Here is a 19,414-nt window from a genome sequence, read left to right as displayed (position 1 = left end):
ATGCTAAATAACATTAAAGCCTTACAGATTTACTTATCCAATACCCACTGTATCTCAGCATTACTTCACAATATATATATCCAATATAAATAAGTAATACTCACAACATATATAAGTATCCATATATATTAAAGGGTAATGCTGCTCCTCACCTTCCAACACACCTCTGTATATCTCCACTAGAGGGCAGTGTTGCTATATTACAGCGATGCACACTGAATGTATCACATTTTATTATTTTGCAATATTTACATTATCAGTGTTTGTGTGTCAGGCAGCAAATAAATTTGTGTTTATTTTAGACCTATGATTAAATATACAATGTAACCTATTTAGGGTGGTCACATCCTGCCAGCATAGCTAATTTATTAGTTCTGAAAGCAGAATGATATATTTTCCTTAGAAATGGCCATTATCTCCTATAATATCTCCCATAATATCAGTTTACAGCAAATCTCCCCATACACCCAACTCCACACATCTACACCACATACACACCTCCGCACATCTACACTATACTAACACCTCCGCACATCTACACCACACAGACATACGCACATCTTCCCCACACACACCTCTGCAGATCTCCCCCACATCTCCGCTCTTCACCCACATGCACACCTCCGCACATCTACACCACACACACGCACATCTTCCCGACACACACACCTCTGCAGATCTGCCGCACACCTCCGTACATCGACCCCACTCCAGGCTTATGTCTTTCTAGTACTTCTCTGAAATCTGGGAATATTTGCTACCTGTATTGTCAAATCATTTAAAAATCATTAAGCTGCATTTGCAATGTGCAAATAAGTGAAAGCTCTACTTCACAGGTCAATGAAAATAAATTGGATCAAATGAAATACTTCTTCTTAGCTTGGATATGATACCATTGCTATAACAATTTCAACATCTAAAAACTTACCAAGCCCTGTAGAGCTGAGAGTTGCAAATATTTAAATTGCATAATCTATAAAACCTAAATTGTTTCATTTCAAGTCTTGGAACAATATAATGTATTTGCACCAAATACATTATATTGGCTGTCTGAGTAGAATCTTTAGGAAGATAACTTGCTGCTGAGTCATCTGTATCAATGAGATTATCTGTGGGGACATTCTGGACTGGCTTGAGATAGGCAATTTCATTCTGCTTTGAGTCAAGAGTCACACAAACATCATATGAGAATGGAAAAGGTAAACTTCCATCACTGATCTCAGAAGCACATCCCAGGGTGAACTTGATACACGTTTCTATTTAGACTTCCGAAAGATGTTGGGGTACTTGATTTTCTGCATTTAGAAATAACAATAATCACCACTGTCACAATGAATAGAAGATAAATCAGAGATATGGAAATTACTAGGTAGAATGTTATATTATTTGAAGAATCTGAATTGCTGGGCTGAATTAATTCCCATTAATGAGAGCTACAATGGTACCAGGTGGGGAATCTTCTGGAATTGCAGATGAGAGAGATGTGACTTTTATTTCAGGTGGATTGTCATTAATATCAATAATCTGTATTGAGATCTTACAGTAGGCAGCAAGGCCACCACCATCTTTTGCTTCCACTGTAAACTTGTATTCCTCTGTCACTTCAAAATACAAATTTCCTATAACAGTGTTATTTCCATCTACAGGATCCACAGCAAACATTTGGCGTACACTTTCTGGAATATTTCCAAATGAATATATTATACCATATTTTTCTCTCCATAAGACGCGCTTTTTCCCCCCAAAAAAGTGGGGGGAAAAGTGTGTGCGTCTTATGGAGTGAATACTGCAAAAAAGAGTGCACGTTGGGGACCTTACTGATGCCGTGGGGAAGCCTGCAGCCAGATCAGAAAGCAAGAAAAAAGGAGAGCGGGTCCAGGCCGGAAACTTACAAGAGATCCTTAATTTTTTCATTACATGTCCTGAGGAAGCCCCCGCTGCGTGGGGTGAAACGCGTTGGAGACATTGCACACCACCTGAGTATTCTCCGTTTACCGGAGAAGAGGACTATCTACATATTTTTCAAATTTTTTTTCATTTTCATTGTACCAGTGCACGGCTGCGTGTCTTAGCCGTCTAAAACGGAAGTTCGGCTATTGACACGCATACCTGCGTTCCAAAATAGAGGAAGTGATAGAGGAGTCCATAGTTTCCATACTGAAGCTGGCAGTGCACCGCCGTTTGAAGGAGCCCATCTTCGGTTCTTGTTTCACTACAATCAACTGACTATGCTATCTTTGGGACTACAATTCAGAGGTAATTCCTATACTACTTGGCTTCTCTTTTTTTAGCCCATGCTATTGATCTAGATGCACTTTATGCCCGATATTATCCTTTTTCATTTGTTACACTATATCAAAACTGTTTTTTAAAAAATTTGGAGGATTGTCATTTACATCCTGAATGTCCACTTTAATTGTATATAAATGTAAAGGATTTTCATTCACAGCTTCAAAACTTATTAAACAGTTCTGTTTAGTCCCACACAATACCTCTCTGTCTATGTTTTCTGCAATATACAAGTTGACATTGAAATACTGCATTTTACCTCGTGAGACAATATGGAATTTTCTAAATGATAATTCCTTTGAATATAACCCCAGATCATTTGTATGTTTCCTATTACAGTTCCTTTGCTCAATTTTTCAGATACTGAATAAATTAGCTGTGCGGAAACTTGTGCTAATGTAAAGTAAATTAAGAACTGTACTAACTGCCACATCATTGTTCATCTGGCACCAAATCTAATCTTCATATCCATTGTTAGTTGGTAAATTTCTATTTTTGGTATCCTTTGATGCACGTAAAATGTGAAGATAAAATATACAATCTTCACATTGGTTTTTCATCAGCAGGATATTGCAAGTTGCAGGAGAAATCTGTATTTCTACAGCTCTGCACTGTGACGCTTAGTGGCTGCAATTGGAACGCCAACACTGCTCTCTATTATACAAATGCATATAGAAAAATTCAATCTGTTAAATATATATATTTGTGAGTTCAGAATATCATATTTTTTATTTACACAGGTGGTGCGTACAGATGATCGATGTCTCTTAGTTTATACAATGTAAGTGCCAGCTGTCTCGCACCCTATTTCGAGTTGTTTATGTTAATTAAATTCAACTTGGGTCAGGTCAATATATATATATATATATATATATATATATATATATATATATATAGTCACTGATGGTATATGTATTACAAACATACATGTGCTGAAGTTTTAAAACATTCATGGGGGCATATTCAATTGTTAGCGTTACTGGCAAAAGTAACCGGCGTGCGCACTATTACCATCATTACGGTAATATTGCGCATAAATACCGTTATTACGGTACCTTTAACGCTGGATTTCAGCTCACGGCTCAGGGAGCTGCGAGCTGAAATCCGGCTTAGTATTACCGTAATGCCAGTAATAGTTTTAACGCCGCGGGCACCGCGGACAACTGAATATGCCCCATGAAATGTGAATGTGTATTTTTATCACACTCTTTAAAAGTCACATTGTAGCTCAATATTGTATGCGTAACCTGATTTTTCGTTTTGTCCTTAACAATTTCTACCAAGTAACTATCATGCATCCACAGTTAGATTGTGACAAACAAACTAAATACTGTATATTGAATAAATGCTGACTAATACTGCTCAAAAATAGCATAAATACTTAGGACTCTCTATATAATTTTTCTCACATTATATGAAAGTTATATTTTATATTTAACTCTCTGTGGATTATTTCATAGTTTCTTAGTTATGTAGCTTAAAAAAAATAGTATGTTCATTCAGTTCAAAACTTCATCTTTAAACAAGAACCCAGTTAATTTTACTGTCAACAATACTTCTATATGAAACTGAGTTTATGTTTCCAAATTATTGTAATATGTGTTTGTATTAATTTTCGAGAAATATATTTCCTGTTATTACATCCCACAAGAACGCTTTTTATTTGTTGCTGTAATGTTGAAAATCTAAGGAATATTATGTATAAGATCTTACTTAATATAGGTGAAAATAATTATGCAAAGTTTATTGTTGTTGTTACTATTATATGTTCTCTTCATGCAAACCCAAAGTAAGGATTACCTTACAGTCCTGTATATAAATTACAAATTCACCTTTTTTTTAACAAATAGAATGCAACAAAATGAAACAACTTCTTTCAAGGGTACTTGTCACCAACACCAATTCCACTTGAAATACCTAAGCCAGTAAATACTTAGATATCACATAAAAAAGCAAGTGGGTTAAAGTTGCTAATATAATTGAGCATGATCTTGCCTGAGTAATGGATTGATCTTACTCAAAAGACATCAAACCGGCAGGAGAAGATTGTGAGGTTTTTTTGTAATTTTTTTTAGAATATTCCCCAAATAATGTTTATAACTTTTAAAGGCATTTATTTTAATTTATGTTGCAATTTCATTTTAACTTTTCCCAATAACAGCAACATTCAGCTACTTTTATCAAATCAAGGAATATAAAATGACTGTCCAAATTCAAAAGTAGATCAATGCTCAACCCAAGAATATCATGTCAATAGATTGGTGGTTAAATCTGTAATCTCCCTTTCATCTCATGTGTAAGTAATATCATCATCATCAACATAATTTATCTATGAGGCGTAACTACTCTACTGTCAGCAATATACAAACATATTGGAGCAACTTAGAACATAAATAAACAATATTATGCATTTACTGATATAATTAATGTAATACTGTGTGTTTAAGGTACTCTGAAACAATCCTCATTCCTACTAGCAGATCAACAAGACCAGTCCCTGTTGTTTGAGAGATACTCACCACCTCTTTTGTGCCAGGTAGCTGTATTGTCTAAGTACAGTGACCTGCAAAAATGTGGATGTGATTTGAACTAAAGGTAAATTGTTAATTATCAGCTGTTTGTACAGCTGCTACAGTCATGCCCTTATATTAAGACTGCATCTAATAAACTACATTCTGCCATTAGAAATCTGTGAGGGGGGGCATGGTGTTTAAGGGTCTACATTTTAAAACGTATTAAAGCTACTAAGCTGAAATTTGGCATGCAAATAGAGAACTGTACACAGGTGCAGACTGCCTAATTCCAGAAAAAAAGAATAAAAAATGACAAATTAGAAATAATCTAAACTTCAAAATCTTTTTTTCCACTTCCTGTTTTGCAAAACTCGCCGTTTTTCAGTTTTTTGGGGGGGAGAGCGTAACTCGGTGTACAAGACGTTTAAAGACCTGGGGTTTGTTTTGTAAGAAAGCTATTAGGGCTGAGGAGTGCCTCTGCGGGTTTAAAATTTTGAGAAATGTACAGTTTTTTTACAATTTAGTAAAATATGCCACATTTTAAAGATAGGGGATTTCATAATGTTGCGCATGTCAGAAAGAGGTGTTTGCTGGGTGTACTCAAAGTGGCTTCACTTGAGAGTACAAATATGGCTGACTGACCCTCTCGCTAAGAAATTTTCGTCTGTGGCAGGAGAATTTAGCCATATTTATTGGGTACAGGGGGGCTGGTTGGTGTTTTGGGACTGAGGGGGGGGCACACTATTCTACTATTAGCCATGGCACCACTCTCATTTCACAGTTTAATCATCTCTCTGAGCGGTGAAAGAGTTGTGCTACAGAGCCCGTTTAAACTTCCTGCCCCTCAGTGATGTCTGTTAATTTATTCACTGCACTGAGCTGGGAGCGGAAAATTTAAAAGTGCTCTGAGGTTCCTGCAGTGATCTAAAAAAAAAAAAAAAGTTTGGGGTCCCCCCTCTATTCACTATTAACCCTAGTGCTGCCAGCCTACAGCTGCTTCCGTGAAAATCGGGGAAAAAATTTGCGTGGGGTCCTCCCGATTTTTACGGAACCAGCACTAGGTAAACCAGCCGGGGTTGGAGGCACTATAGCAGGGCGACACGTGGCAGGGGTCCCCCTGCCATAATGACAAACCAACCCCAGGCTGTTCAGCACTGGGCTGGATTCCCTAGGGAGTGGGATTGACATTCTGATGCTCAAAAATCAATTGGTTGTATTGGACATGTTAATCTTTGGAGATTTTTTAAATATACTGAACATCAATTTTTTTAAATATACTGAACTTCAAATTAATAGCTGATGATGAATGTTACGCTAGTTTGCTTAATCGTCTTCGGGTTGGTTCATTGTCAAATGAAGACAAAAATCTCTTACAGAGTAGACTATTGTCTACTGATGATGGAATATTTGAAAGTGCTTGAAAAGTGTTTAGGTCTTTGATGGAAGAGGAATGCTTTCCAGTTTGTCTTATGCCTACTTTAAAGTTATGTGAGATTTTTAATAGAATGATGTTGTCTTTAGAAAATGAAAATATAATTGAAATTAATGCAATTGATCTTGTGGATAGTGTGCAAATTTCTATTCATATGGATGATAAAATCAACAAAAAACGTATTCATTTTAAAAACAATATTTAAAAAACTGCTGGTTTAGAAAGTTGCTTGAGACTGTGTAAGAAGTCACGAGTTATGCTTAGATCTAACTTGGACATTGAAAAGGGTCTTGTGAATGGAGCTATGGAAGAGGTGGTAGATTTCAAATATGATATTTATAACCGAGTAGTGGACCAGGTTTTGATAAAATTTGATTGTATTGATGAGATACCGGGTGTTGGTAGAATACAGGTAAATTTTTTGTTATTAAGGATTAATGTTAATATAAAGAGAAAACAATTTCCTCTTATATCATGTTATGCAGTATCTATTCACAAATCCCAAGGTCTTTCTTTTAATAATATAATAGTAGATATCGGAAAATTGATTTTTCAGAATGGAATGGTTTATGTAGCATTGTCCAGAGTGAGAAAGTTGTCAGGTTTGCATTTAATGGCATTCGATTTTTCAAAAGCATTTTGTGACAATATGTGCATTGATGAGTATAATCGTTTACAAAGGATGTTTCAACCTCAGCTACCTTCTTTATTGAAAGCCAAGTAACCAAAAACAAGAAAAGCACAAGGAGAAATTGGTGGTTTACCTAAAAAGTCAAGAAAATCTAAAGAATTTTTGAATTTGCCCTTATATGCTCCAACTGGATTTGAAAATGATTCTGTAGTGAATTGTTATGCAAATGTAGTTGTTCAAGTTTTATTAAGTATTGGTTTAATTGTTGAAAGATTTGACCGTGAAAGTAGTGTAAGTGGAAGTCTGTTATTTTTATCATTGAGATAGTCAAGTAAAAAATCTAGAAATAATATTTTAAGTTCTACTGAGGTACGAAAAGAATTTGATGCTCATTATAATCAAATTACATTTTCTGATAATGTACAACAAGATTGCATTTTTGATGTCTGTACTTAACTGTTTAGAACATGAAGGTTGTGAACTTTCAAAACTGCTTTCTCTGACTTACCGTACTTGTCTGACGTGTAAAAATTGTTCACATGGTTCTGAAAAAATAGTTTTACACGAGAGTGGTTTCTTATTTTGTATCCAACACTTGATCTAAAATATACTTTTATGGATTTATTGTCATCAGAATTGTATAAAGATATTTGTGAATATTGTGGTTGCAGTTGTATTATGTCAGTATTTTTTGAAAGGACACCTAGATATCTTTTTGTATTATTTTTCTTTTACTTCATCATTCAGAGAACAAAAGAATGGTGAAAATAAATAAATTTGATTACTTTCAATAAGGTATCTTATAAAACACATGGAATTATTTTTCATAAAGGAAATTCATTAAATTCTGGCCATTATATTGTTTGGTTAAAACATTCAGATGGTTGGTTTGTATGTAAAGATAAAAAAATTACTATGAATTTTTTTTTACCAAAACAACTTATGGATGCATATGTTTTAGTTCTTGAGAAATTGAATTAAATACACAATGTAATATGCCAAAAGGCGACATGCCGGCTAATATGTTACAAAATATATTATTTAAGGACACATATACGGCATGGCAAGCAATTAGTAAAAAACTGAATGGTAACCCAAAATTTACTAAATATCTCCCATTCTGGGGAAACCCAGAATTTATCCCTTCGCTGACTAACCAAATGTATACAGTATGGAAAGAAAAGAGTATACTGTTAGGGAAAGATGTTTTTGATCCAGGAGGGGCAATGCTTACTTTTCAGCAATTGCAAGAGACACACTCGCTCCTGTATACCCATTTTTATCTGTATTTGCAGGTTCCGCATTATATTTCAAGTAAGCAAAAATTAGTAATGCCAAGTCAAGACTCTACAATGATAAATCTGGAATCTCTATTGGATTTCTCCCGTATGCATAAGTTTAGAATTAGATATTTATACTCAGATCTAATAGATACAAATATTGGTTCAGTTTGGTCTAAGAACTGTGAGTCCTGGGTGCGGGACATTCCAGAGTTGAGATCTCCAGAGGAGGTGTTGGCAAATACAGCACAAGTTATGAAGGCTTTAGTTTCAGCTAGACTTCAAGAAGTGCATAAAGAAACAATACATAGGGCATATATGTCGCAGACTCAGAGGAAATATCTGGTGGAGACAAAGACGGGGCTATGTCCAAAGTGTAAAGTTCATGAAGCTAATCTGGTACATAACTTTTGGAAATGCACGAAAATTGTGAGTTTTTGGAATAAATTGGTGTCTTTCTTAAATTTTATGGTTACTATAGCAAGAAAAATTATATTGGGTAAATGAACTACAGGTGTATCCACAACGGTTACAGAAGTTAAGTCGGAGCTGTTGGAAACTCTGTACTTTGATAGGCGGGCCACATTTTTGGATTTGGAGAAAGGCGTGGAGAGGTTTCATGCCAAATGGGGTGTGTACATTGAAACTCTAGAGTCACATATGCAAACACAAATAATGCAAATTTTTGAAGACCTCCATTGGTCTTTATTGAGGCGGCTTTAGAGCTATTGGTAGATGAGAAAGATGCATTTAAGGGTTGCTCAGTTAATGGAATTGTTTGGAATTGTCTTGAAAAGAAGATACTGAGTTAAATAGTTCTCAATTAGGGTCATTCTATATTGCGATCAGTGGCTGTGAGCAAGGGGTGATCTGAGCTTACCAAATCATAATTATATTATAGTTGGAAACTTGTGCATAAGGTTATAGGCGGAGGGTGAGCCCACACAATTTAATTTGGTGTTAGGGGAGCTCTATCAAGGTCATAAATTTTGTGAAAATGCTTAGACGAAGATGTCCAATATAGGAGTTTTGGGGTTCGGAAATGTATCTTATGTCCTTTTCTTCCTCCCTTCCCCTTCTTATTTTTATTTTACTTATATTTTTGTTTTATCAAATGTCCCCCTTCCTTCCTTTGTCTTCTTGTAACTGAAAAATTGAAAATGTATTTGTACAGTACTCTAGTGATTTATTTGAAAATGTATGTACATTTGCAAGTCCCTGTAAAATAAACAGTTAAAAAAAAAAATACACCATTGAAATATAGGTGGAAATGTATGTAGTAAATATAAGATCACGTAATTTCACATTGCTGTATTTAAAAAATAAAATAGATGATAAAAATATACTGTTGGAAAGATTTCTTAATTTCCCTGTCTAATAGTAGTTGCTAAATTGTTGTTGTTTTTTTATTTAAGTAAAGAAAATGTATATATACACAATTAAAAGAAAATAAAGACTGATTTTTATAAAAACTAGTGATTTAGCCTTAAAAAAAAGTTTCAATTGTAAAATACTATAGTTTATAATAAAATATTTAAATTGTTTTATGATAGTAAATTCTAGATATTCAAAAGAAATGTAAGTTGATGACAATGGTGGATTGTTTGTATGTAAGCATTATTTATTATAAGAGTTGATTATTTAAACAAACTAATTTTAATGTGAGATTGCAGTTTTCTAGATTTATGAAATATGAAGACTTGGTTTGTACCTTTTCAATGTATCTTAACTGTGAGTGGGAGATTCATAGCTTATCAATATAACACTGCTGTAAGGATAATAATATTTGTGGCGGCAATTGTTATATTAAAATTCCAAAGCTTATTTTTTTTTTGGATTTGTTTTGTAATATTAATTTAATGATGTAATGGTTAACAAATAGTTCAATATTTATAGAGGTAAATATAATACTATTGTTTTAAAAGTTTAAAAAAGTACTATAAGGGCACAAAGTACATTTTACATTTTTTGGTTTTAGTTTACATCAAGGGGGTATATTTACTAAACTGCGGGTTTGAAAAAGTGGAGATGTTGCCTATAGCAACCAATCAGACTCTAGTTATCTATTTAGTACATCCTAAAAAATGACAGCTAGAATCTGATTGGTTGATATAGGCAACATCTCCATTTTTTCAAACCTGCAGTTTAGTAAATATACACCCAGGTATTTGTTTTGTTAGAAAGCTATAGTAACTGTGGAGTGCTTGATGGCTGACCTATTTAAGAAAGTTATAGTTTATATTTATAAGTTGGTAAAATATGCCCAATTTTAAAGATGGGGGATTTCATGGTATTTCATAGTATTGTGTATGTCAAATAAAGGTTATGTGCTGGGTTTATTCTGAATGGCTTCACTTGAGAGTACAAATATGGCTGAGTTCTCATGCTAAGAGATTTTCATCTTTGAGTTAGAGGAATTAGCCATATTTTGTAGCTAGAGGGGTTGGATAGTATTTTGGGGATAGGGGCCCTACTAGTTTTATCCCTGACACTGCTCTCATATGAAAGTTGAATAGTATAGCAGAAGTGGTTATTGCAGAGTCCATTTTAAATTTAAAACTGCCGTGTGGTGCAGCTCTTGTTCTGTGGTACCTGCTGTGCAGTATGTATTAGGTAACTTGATATGAACACATTTCTGATCAGTTTCTTTATTACTGTGTTTATTACCATGGTAAAGTGCTACAGAATATGTTGGCACTATATAAATACATGATGATGACGATGATGATCTATTGATCTATCCTGTGGTGTGTGTGTGTGTGTGTGTTTGCCAACATTGGATCCTCTGTGATGTTTATATTGTTGACGGTGACCTCAGGGGGTAAATGTATTAAGCTCCGGGTTCTTCAACACCCGCGAGTTCGGCGTCTTCGGCATTTAAATTTAAAGTGGCGCTGCCTTGTAAAGGGAGACTTTCCTTTACAAGGCAGCGCCGCTTTAAATTTAAACGCCGAAGACGCCAAACTCGCGGGGGTTAAAGAACCCAGAGCTTAATACATTTACCCCCAGCTCTCCTACAGGGCTTTATGTAATCTTGCATATAAAGTAAAGGGAGATCTGTTTTATTTTATTCAATTAGTGGTTTGCATTGATTTGGCCATGTATACTGCAAACATGCTTGGACTGATTCAAAGGGAGCTGCACCAGTTCTCTGCCCTGCCAGGGATGCTGAAGAAAATTCAGAAAATGAGCAGTGTCCTGTAGTGTGTGCCTACGGACAATGCAACACAGCTCAGAGCTACACACAGTCTGATTACATCAGGGGATAGGATATAGTTGTGCTGCATGTGTCCTGACAGTGGCTTGCAGATCAGATCCATGCTGTGTGTGAGATCTGAACATGCAGTCATACAAAATTAATGTAATGGTAAATGCTGGATCCCCAGCAGATAAGTTACCTTCAGATATCACTGTGACATCTGCAGGTCATGTGGCTACAGCAGTCATATGGTACACAGTGCAGGAAGCTGCTGCAAATCTTCCTGTTCCTATGCAGTTGGAAGTTTCTGGTGGTAAAAAAAAGGAAAGAAGAAGGGGTAACGTGATTGGGAGGGGGCATATGGGCAAATGGGGCATGTGTGAGTAAAGCATGATGGCAGGGGGTAGCATGTGTGAGAAAAGTTGTGATGCAGGAGGTAACATGCGAAAAAAGCTGATACACTTGGTGGTGACATGTGAAAGAAATACTGGTGGGCAGGGGAGGAGATGTGAGAGAAAAGTTTGTGCACAGAACATTCATTATATGCATTAGAATAGATGATATGCAGGAATTGTGATAGAAAATATGGCGAGGAGAGTTTGATAGTGGTTGAATAGCTGGTGGTCAGAAGGGTATGTCTGAGAAAAGGCATGGCCTGGAAATATAGGGTATTAGGTTTAGAGGAAATCTGAGGAAAAATTACTTTATTTAAAATAGTGCTAGATAAGTTGAATAGGCATCCCAAAAGAGGTTCTTACAGGTTAATATAATAAAACCATTTGAATATACATAGTTATTAGGGATCAAGAAAACTAATGGAAACTAGATGGGCTAAGTGGTTACTATTTGCTGTCAAATTCTAAGCTTCTGAATTTGATAATTTAAATATTTTCACTTTACAAAAAGCCATGAAATTCCATAGACAAAAAACGTTTCGGTTTAAGATGTCCGATTAAGGTTCCTTACACACCATCTAATATGTAAGAAAACTATTGAAACTGTTCCACTTCAGCTCCAAAAAACAATGACAAACGACTTTTTTATGAAGTTGCTCTAATGTCTCTTTCTAAGACACCCAGGCCCTAAACTACGATAAAGCTAAACTAAGAAAATGTAATAGTACTGCATGTGTGTATTCCAGTGAACACACAAATCTGTGAATTAGCAGCTCCACCATTTTGTGAGTGACAGCAACCTCACTCCATGACAGTGCTGAATCTGCAGCTAACCACAGGATGTGATGGCAAACCATGTCTGTACTGCACAAGTAACACGTCCATTAAGGTTCCTGCCTTAATCGTCGTAATTTCATTGCTTTTTGGAGCTGAAGTGGAACAGTTTCAATAGTTTTCTTACATTTTAGATGGTGTGTAAGGAACCTTAATCGGTCATGTTAAACCATAAGGTTATTTGTCTATGGAAATCTCTTATATTTGCCAATAAACTTCTTCTTCCATGAATTATTTTAAATGTATCACTATTACATCTTCAAATTTCTCAAATTCAGGTAGTGACAGGATTAAACAGTGAGTCCCCACTTCTCTATATTCCCTGAAAGCCAGCGTTCTATCCTAATTCAAGCATGAGTTTAAAAAGTAGGCAAATCATGAGTCTAAAAAGTATGCAAGTCATGTCTCAAATAGGATTTGTGTCTTACATTGAAATTGGCATAGACCTTAACTAACCCAAATGGAAACATGTTGCACAGCGTTGGCATCTTCATGTTATGAGGATGCTTCTCATCAAATCTGTACAGGTAAACATGGAGATACATGTACAGAAAAAAAACTTGTAGGTGTCAACTACTCATTATTACTTAATGAAAAGCAGAAACTTGACTGGATTTTCAACAACTCAAAAAACACAACATCTGAATAAAGAGGAAAAGCAACCTTGAGTGACTCCTACAGATCTTGAAAATAAGTCCTAAGTAAAATTTGTGGTATTTCTTTAAGATTACTGTATACCAAAGTTTGCCCAACTCTGAACATTTCCCCAGAAATTAATATTGGTAAAGTTAATTCCACTGAATATGATCAAGGGCTGAGGAAGCACTGTTGGTATATTTCAATATTACACTTGTAAAATCATCCCTATTACAATTATTATTGTATCTACAACAAAATGGAACAATGCACTTTTTTCTTACTTCTACATACCTGAGTAATGTCACTAGAAGGCAACTCATTTTTTGTAGAATTAACCACAATAGATGCATCACCAGTGTCAATGAGATTATCTGTGGGGACATTCTGGACTGGTTTCAGATAGGCAATCTCATTCTGCTTTGAGTCGAGGGTCACACACACATCATATGAGAATGGAAAAGGTAAGCTTCCATCACTGATCTCAGAAGGACATCCCAGGGTGAACTGAGGATACACGTTTCCACTAAGAGTTCCAAAAGATGTCGGATTATTTGATTTTCTGCATTTAAAGATTACTGTAACCATCACTGTCACAATGAATAAAAGAGAAATTAAGGCTATGGAAACTACTAGGTAGAATGTTATATTAGATGAAGCTTTTGAATGACTTGGTTTGTGTATTATCTCTGGTAAAACTTGCTGAAAGCTTTCGGCTACTACTAAAGTTAAAGAAACAGTAGACGACAAGGACGGGTTTCCATTGTCTTTCACCATAATCACAACTTTCTGCTTCAGAGAATCCATGTCCTGAAGGTCTCGTCCTATCCTGATTTCACCTGTACGTTGATCAATACTAAACAACGATGAGTCAGGAACTTGTGGTAAGTGATAGGAGAGCCAGGCATTGTGTCCAGAGTCAGCATCCACAGCAATCACTTTGGTCACTAGGTAACCTTTCTCAGCAGAGTGAGGAATAAACTCAAATAATGCTGATGCCTCAGTGTCTGGTGACGGGTAGAGAATCTTAGGAGCATTATCATTCTTATCAATGATACATATCCTCACTGTGACATTACTGCTTAGAGGAGGAGATCCACTGTCTTTAGCCATCACCTGGAACTGAAATTCTCGCAACTGTTCATAGTCAAATATTCTCTGAGCATATAGAACCCCAGTCATTGAGTTTATGGAAACATATGATGAAACTGGAATATCTTCAATGTCGCTATTTAAAATGCGGTAAGTGATTTTTCCATTGTCATCACAATCAAGATCTGATGAATGAATTTTGTGTACTGAGATTCCTGGTTGATTATTTTCTACAACGTAGACCAAGTAGTTCATTTTCGTAAATACTGGAGGATTGTCATTCACATCTGAGATAGTCAACTGAATGGTTTTATTGCTACACAGAGGAGAAGACCCTTTATCCACAGATTGAATTGTGATGTTATATGCAGAATGTATTTCTCTGTCCATAATTGCTGAGGTAACAAGTTTATAGTAGTTACTAGATGATGGTATAAGTTGAAAAGGCAATGTGTCCAAGATTTGACAAACAACCTCACCATTCATCCCAGAATCCAAATCACGAATATGAATTAATGCAATGACGGTACCAGGTGGTGAATCTTCTGCAAATGTTGCTGAGAGGGTTGTGATGGTTATTTCTGGGGCATTATCATTCATATCAATTACTTGTACTGATATCTTGCATCGAGCAACAAGGCCACCACCATCTTTAGCTTCTACAGTCATTTCATGAGTCTCTGATGCTTCAAAGTCCAAATTTCCTATTATCATTACATCACCATTTAATGAATCTACACTAAATATCTGACGTGTGTTTTCAGAAATATGGCTAAAGGAATAAGTTATGAAAGCATTCGAACCTTCATCTTTATCCGATGCATTTAAATGGACTACTAAAAAACCAATTGGCACATTCTCATTTAAAATTATTTGATATGTGTCTTTTGTAAAGATAGGGAAATTATCATTAACATCTTGAACTACTATTTTAATTAGGGCAGTGCCAGTTTTTGGAGGTTTTCCACCATCTGAAGCAATTAAAATGATTTTATAAAAATGTTGTTTTTCTCTATCGAGTGATTTTTCTAGTACAATTTCTGGATACCAAATTCCATCTCTCATATTTCTTTCTCCCAAACTAAAATATGTAACATCACTTAGTGTATAATGCTCTATAGAATTGGTACCTAGATCTGGATCCTGCGCATTGCCTAAAGCAAAGCGTGCCCCAGGTAAGGTAAGCTCACTAATTGCTATATCAAAATGATTCACAGAAAAGGTAGGTGAGTTATCATTCGCATCCTGGATTTCAATAGTGACTGTGTAAAAATTTAAAGGATTTTCTATGACAGCTTCAAGATTTAAAAAGCAGCTCTGCTTTGCTGCACATAATATTTCTCTGTCAATTCTGTCTGACACAATTAAGTCTCCGCTTTCCATATTAACATTGAAATACTGTTTTTTGCCTTGGGAAATAATTTGGAATTTTCTTAAGACTAATTCCTTAGCACTTAATCCAAGATCTTTTGCCACATTTCCAACTACAAATCCCAGCTTCATTTCTTCAGGCATTGTGTACTGCAACTGGCCAGAGATATAGCTGAAGGAAGCAGAATAAAATAATACTTGCCATATCATAGTCCATTGTGTGCCTTGGTATCTTGTGCTATCTGTCATTGCTAGCAGGCAGATCAAGTATATGTTCTTTTCTTTATATGTCCAGAAAAACAAAAAAATATTAAATTGTAAGAACCAAACTGTTTCTTGAGAAAATGCTCAGAGTTTGTGCATCCAAATGCCAGGATACACAGTGGATATTGAGCAGGATATTCTACAGCTGCACTGTTAAGCTGTATTAGTTTTCCACATTCAGCTGGAATATAAAATCTTACAGTCCAATGGCGGCACTCAGAGTTCAAAATGAGGTATTGCAAGTAACCAGCTTAAAGTATGTAGTTATTTGTTGTTAGTGTACTGAAAGCAAATATTTTAAAGCCGTACACTATTAAAAAATTAATAGTGTGGAAATTTCTAGATCGATTTTATTGCTAATATTATTACTATTACTATATATTTTAGTGACAAACACTTTTCTCATTTACTTTGCTGAGCATGTTTTAATGATATATTGATATATTTATGAATAGCAGTGCTCATTCTGGAAAAAAAACATTTTTCACTAAGGGACAGAGTATATGTTTTAATTTGAATATAGTATTAAGAATAACTGCTACAAATATAGAGCCCTAGGATTGCTTTCTCTCCTGTATGACAAGGTCTGCTATATTTCCATTACTGACATATTGAGAAAGGATAGTGTTTTGTAAACTCAAAATAAAATATAGAAACAAATAAAGTATGTATTCATGCCTCCGCCATTCCAAACAATGGACCGTATCTTAACAAAAAAAGCATTTAAATACTTGAATGAAACTTATCGACATGCTACAAAAACACAAAATGCAAAATACACACAAAACTAAAATGAGTGCAGCATGTACCATGTTAATATCTTTAAAATTATGCAAGGTTCAACAACAAGTACAAAATATTCATCTACAGCCAGTATATATGAACAGACTGAACATTCTTTCATTTTAGAGTTCGCTAAATTTTGGGACATTTAAAAGCCTTCAAATATTATGAAACATTTCACTTGAGGTGCACATTAAATAGGCACAACAAGCATGTTATGCTTTATAATATGTCTATGGGTAATTTAGCATTTCCCATTCTGTTATTAATAAATTCCAAATCCTTCCATCCTATTCACTCTATTTATCCAGAAAATTGGCTGGAGATGATAAAATTATTTTAAAAACAGTCCTCAGATTAGTTTGCCAAATTTAAAAAGTTAAAACAATCATCTCGTTAATTTTCAAACTTTGCATTCTTGAAAGATTTGACTATGATTCAGCCTGTTCGAGGCTCTAAAACGTATGCAAGAATGTGTGATGTTTGTCAAAGCCGTTTTACATGCTTCTGATAACAGTCAACATCCGTCAAGTGCAATCGACATACATGTGACATGTTAGCCAGGCACAACACAACTCTTATGATGTTTGCCAAAAATTAAATGTGTTTGATGTGACTCAAGGGCTTCCATAAACATGTTACACGTACATTGAGCGTGTTTTACATTTGACAATCATGGTTGGCAAATGTGTTTGACACATATAATTTGATTGAGCGACTTGAAACTTGTGTAACATGCTCTAAGAACATGTCTGACTATCGCTACATTATGCTGCTTTATATTTGATTCAAGTAGTATTTAGAAACTTAGGATGAACCACAAATGAATTGGCCCCAATCACAAGTAAACAGCCAACAATTTTTGAGGTTTTCAATTTAGCATGAATTTAGAATTTAGCAATTGAATTTCAAACTTGCTTAAACAGTTCAATTAAATTGCCTATTTACAAATATTAAGTATTATATAATATTGGCGGATTTAGTTTGCTAAATCAGAAAAGATTATTTAAAGTGTATTTGTAAAATAAAACCAAGCTTTATTTACAGTTGAAGGAAAAGATTGATACTTTGTGTGTCACTAGTAAAAAAAAAAAAAAAGTAAATATAAATAATATAGAATCATGTCTGTGACTTCCTCTGAACAGAAATGCTTTTGAAGGTGCATAGTTTACCTATATAATAAATATGGCTCAATCTTTAGGAGGGTGCAGTAAGGACAATGTACAGAATGTTTAAAAAATGCTAATTTTGTTTCTGAAAAAATCTTAGTGTTTCTTTGATGTTTGTAAATGTAACAATTTAAGTGTGAATATCTTTCTTGCTTTTACTATACACTACTTGCAAAGAAGTGGCCATTGAGTAGGTAAAGGGTGGCATTTCAGGTGACAACTCAGACAGCACATAGTTACTTCATCTGATATACCTAGATAAATTGCAGAAGCATTGGTTCCATTCGCTGTTATGGTTTCAATGTTTTAAGACAACTTGATTGATTTCAGCAAATTAGTCCGAATTTTACTGTGAATTTTGCAGGGGACTTACAGCTATAGCAGATTGTTGGTGTACAGTTATCCACCGCCTGGACCTGATAGAAGGGAGGTCCATGGGGCAAGTGTGATGGATGTGATGGCAGGAATCCCCTCATCAATGCCCCACACACTTCACAAGAAAGAGAACCAGAGCCTGGGAGGGTGGACTACTTCCCCCCGGAAATCTGGATGGATTTCCCAAAACTGGGGAGTCTCCTGGACAGTCCGGGAGAGTAAAGTATGATTTACAGTTCACAATAATACATTTATCTTCATCTATACAATTGTGCATTTGTAAAAATGTTCTTTGGTATCTGCTAAAAATATTCTTTAGCTGTGACCTGTGATAAACCATACTCTACGAAAATGAATGTACAGTATGTACCTTTACTAGAAATATAAGAATACTTTCACTGTAAGCCAACTATAACTTGAAAACACAAAATGGGTTACTTACAACTGAGAAGCACGCTGTAAAATGTACATTTACACTGTTTGTTGTGATTATTTAATCACATCATTGTATATTGCAACAATTCCGCCCAATGTTCTATGCAAAGGCAAAAAAGGCAGGTGAAAGCAATATTTCACAACATTTTGTTCACTTCTAGAGAAGGTGGCTTGGGTATACTGAAGTTTGTACTTCTTTGCTTTTAGGCCTATATTTTGTAAACAGCTTCTAATTGAAATCAGTGGATAAAGCCACCTTTAATATCTGTGTCTTTTGGCACAAATATTAAATGATGGAAAGCCTTCAAGCTTGTCCATTGTCAACCTTTTTTCCGTATCTCATTGTAATATCTCTCGGACACAATAAAAACGGGCAGTGAACAGTAAAACAAGGTGCAGGTCATGTGACTTCACAACAGGAAAGTACCTTTTCTGCCTCATAAAGGAACAATAATATGGATTACTTTCCACAAGGCGTTATATGCTAGTTGTAGTTGTGTCAATCAGATATACTATAGCTTTTAAGAATGGTTGTTATAAGCACTATGCAAAACTAGAAAAGATAGTTGTGCCACATTGAAATATCTAACACTAAGGGCTAGATTTACTAAGCTGCGGGTTTGAAAAAGTGGGGATGTTGCCTATAGCAACCAACCAGATTCTAGCTTTCATGTATTTAGTACCTTCTACAAAATGATAGCAAGAATCTGATTGGT

The 19,414-nt window shown here is 35.1% G+C and overlaps 1 protein-coding gene across 6 annotated transcripts in view; it reads right to left on the bottom strand.

Annotated features, from left to right (window-relative positions):
- The window catches only part of LOC142152884 (protocadherin gamma-A4-like), a 445,481-nt gene that overhangs the window by 318,901 nt on the left and 107,166 nt on the right, over window positions 1-19,414 (bottom strand). Inside the window, exon 1 of one of the 6 annotated variants that reach the window (XM_075209998.1) lies at window positions 13,504-14,164. The exons of the other annotated variants lie outside the window; for them this stretch is intronic. Coding sequence (XP_075066099.1) covers window positions 13,504-14,016 — 513 coding nt within the window. The 5' untranslated portion in view covers window positions 14,017-14,164. Of the gene's footprint in view, window positions 1-13,503; window positions 14,165-19,414 lie in introns of those variants that run through there. 6 annotated transcript variants of the gene reach the window in all.

The sequence above is a fragment of the Mixophyes fleayi genome, chromosome 4, assembly GCF_038048845.1.
Source record: "Mixophyes fleayi isolate aMixFle1 chromosome 4, aMixFle1.hap1, whole genome shotgun sequence".
NCBI classification, from domain to species: Eukaryota; Metazoa; Chordata; class Amphibia; order Anura; family Limnodynastidae; genus Mixophyes; species Mixophyes fleayi.
This window is presented reverse-complemented; position numbering and strand designations above follow the sequence as displayed.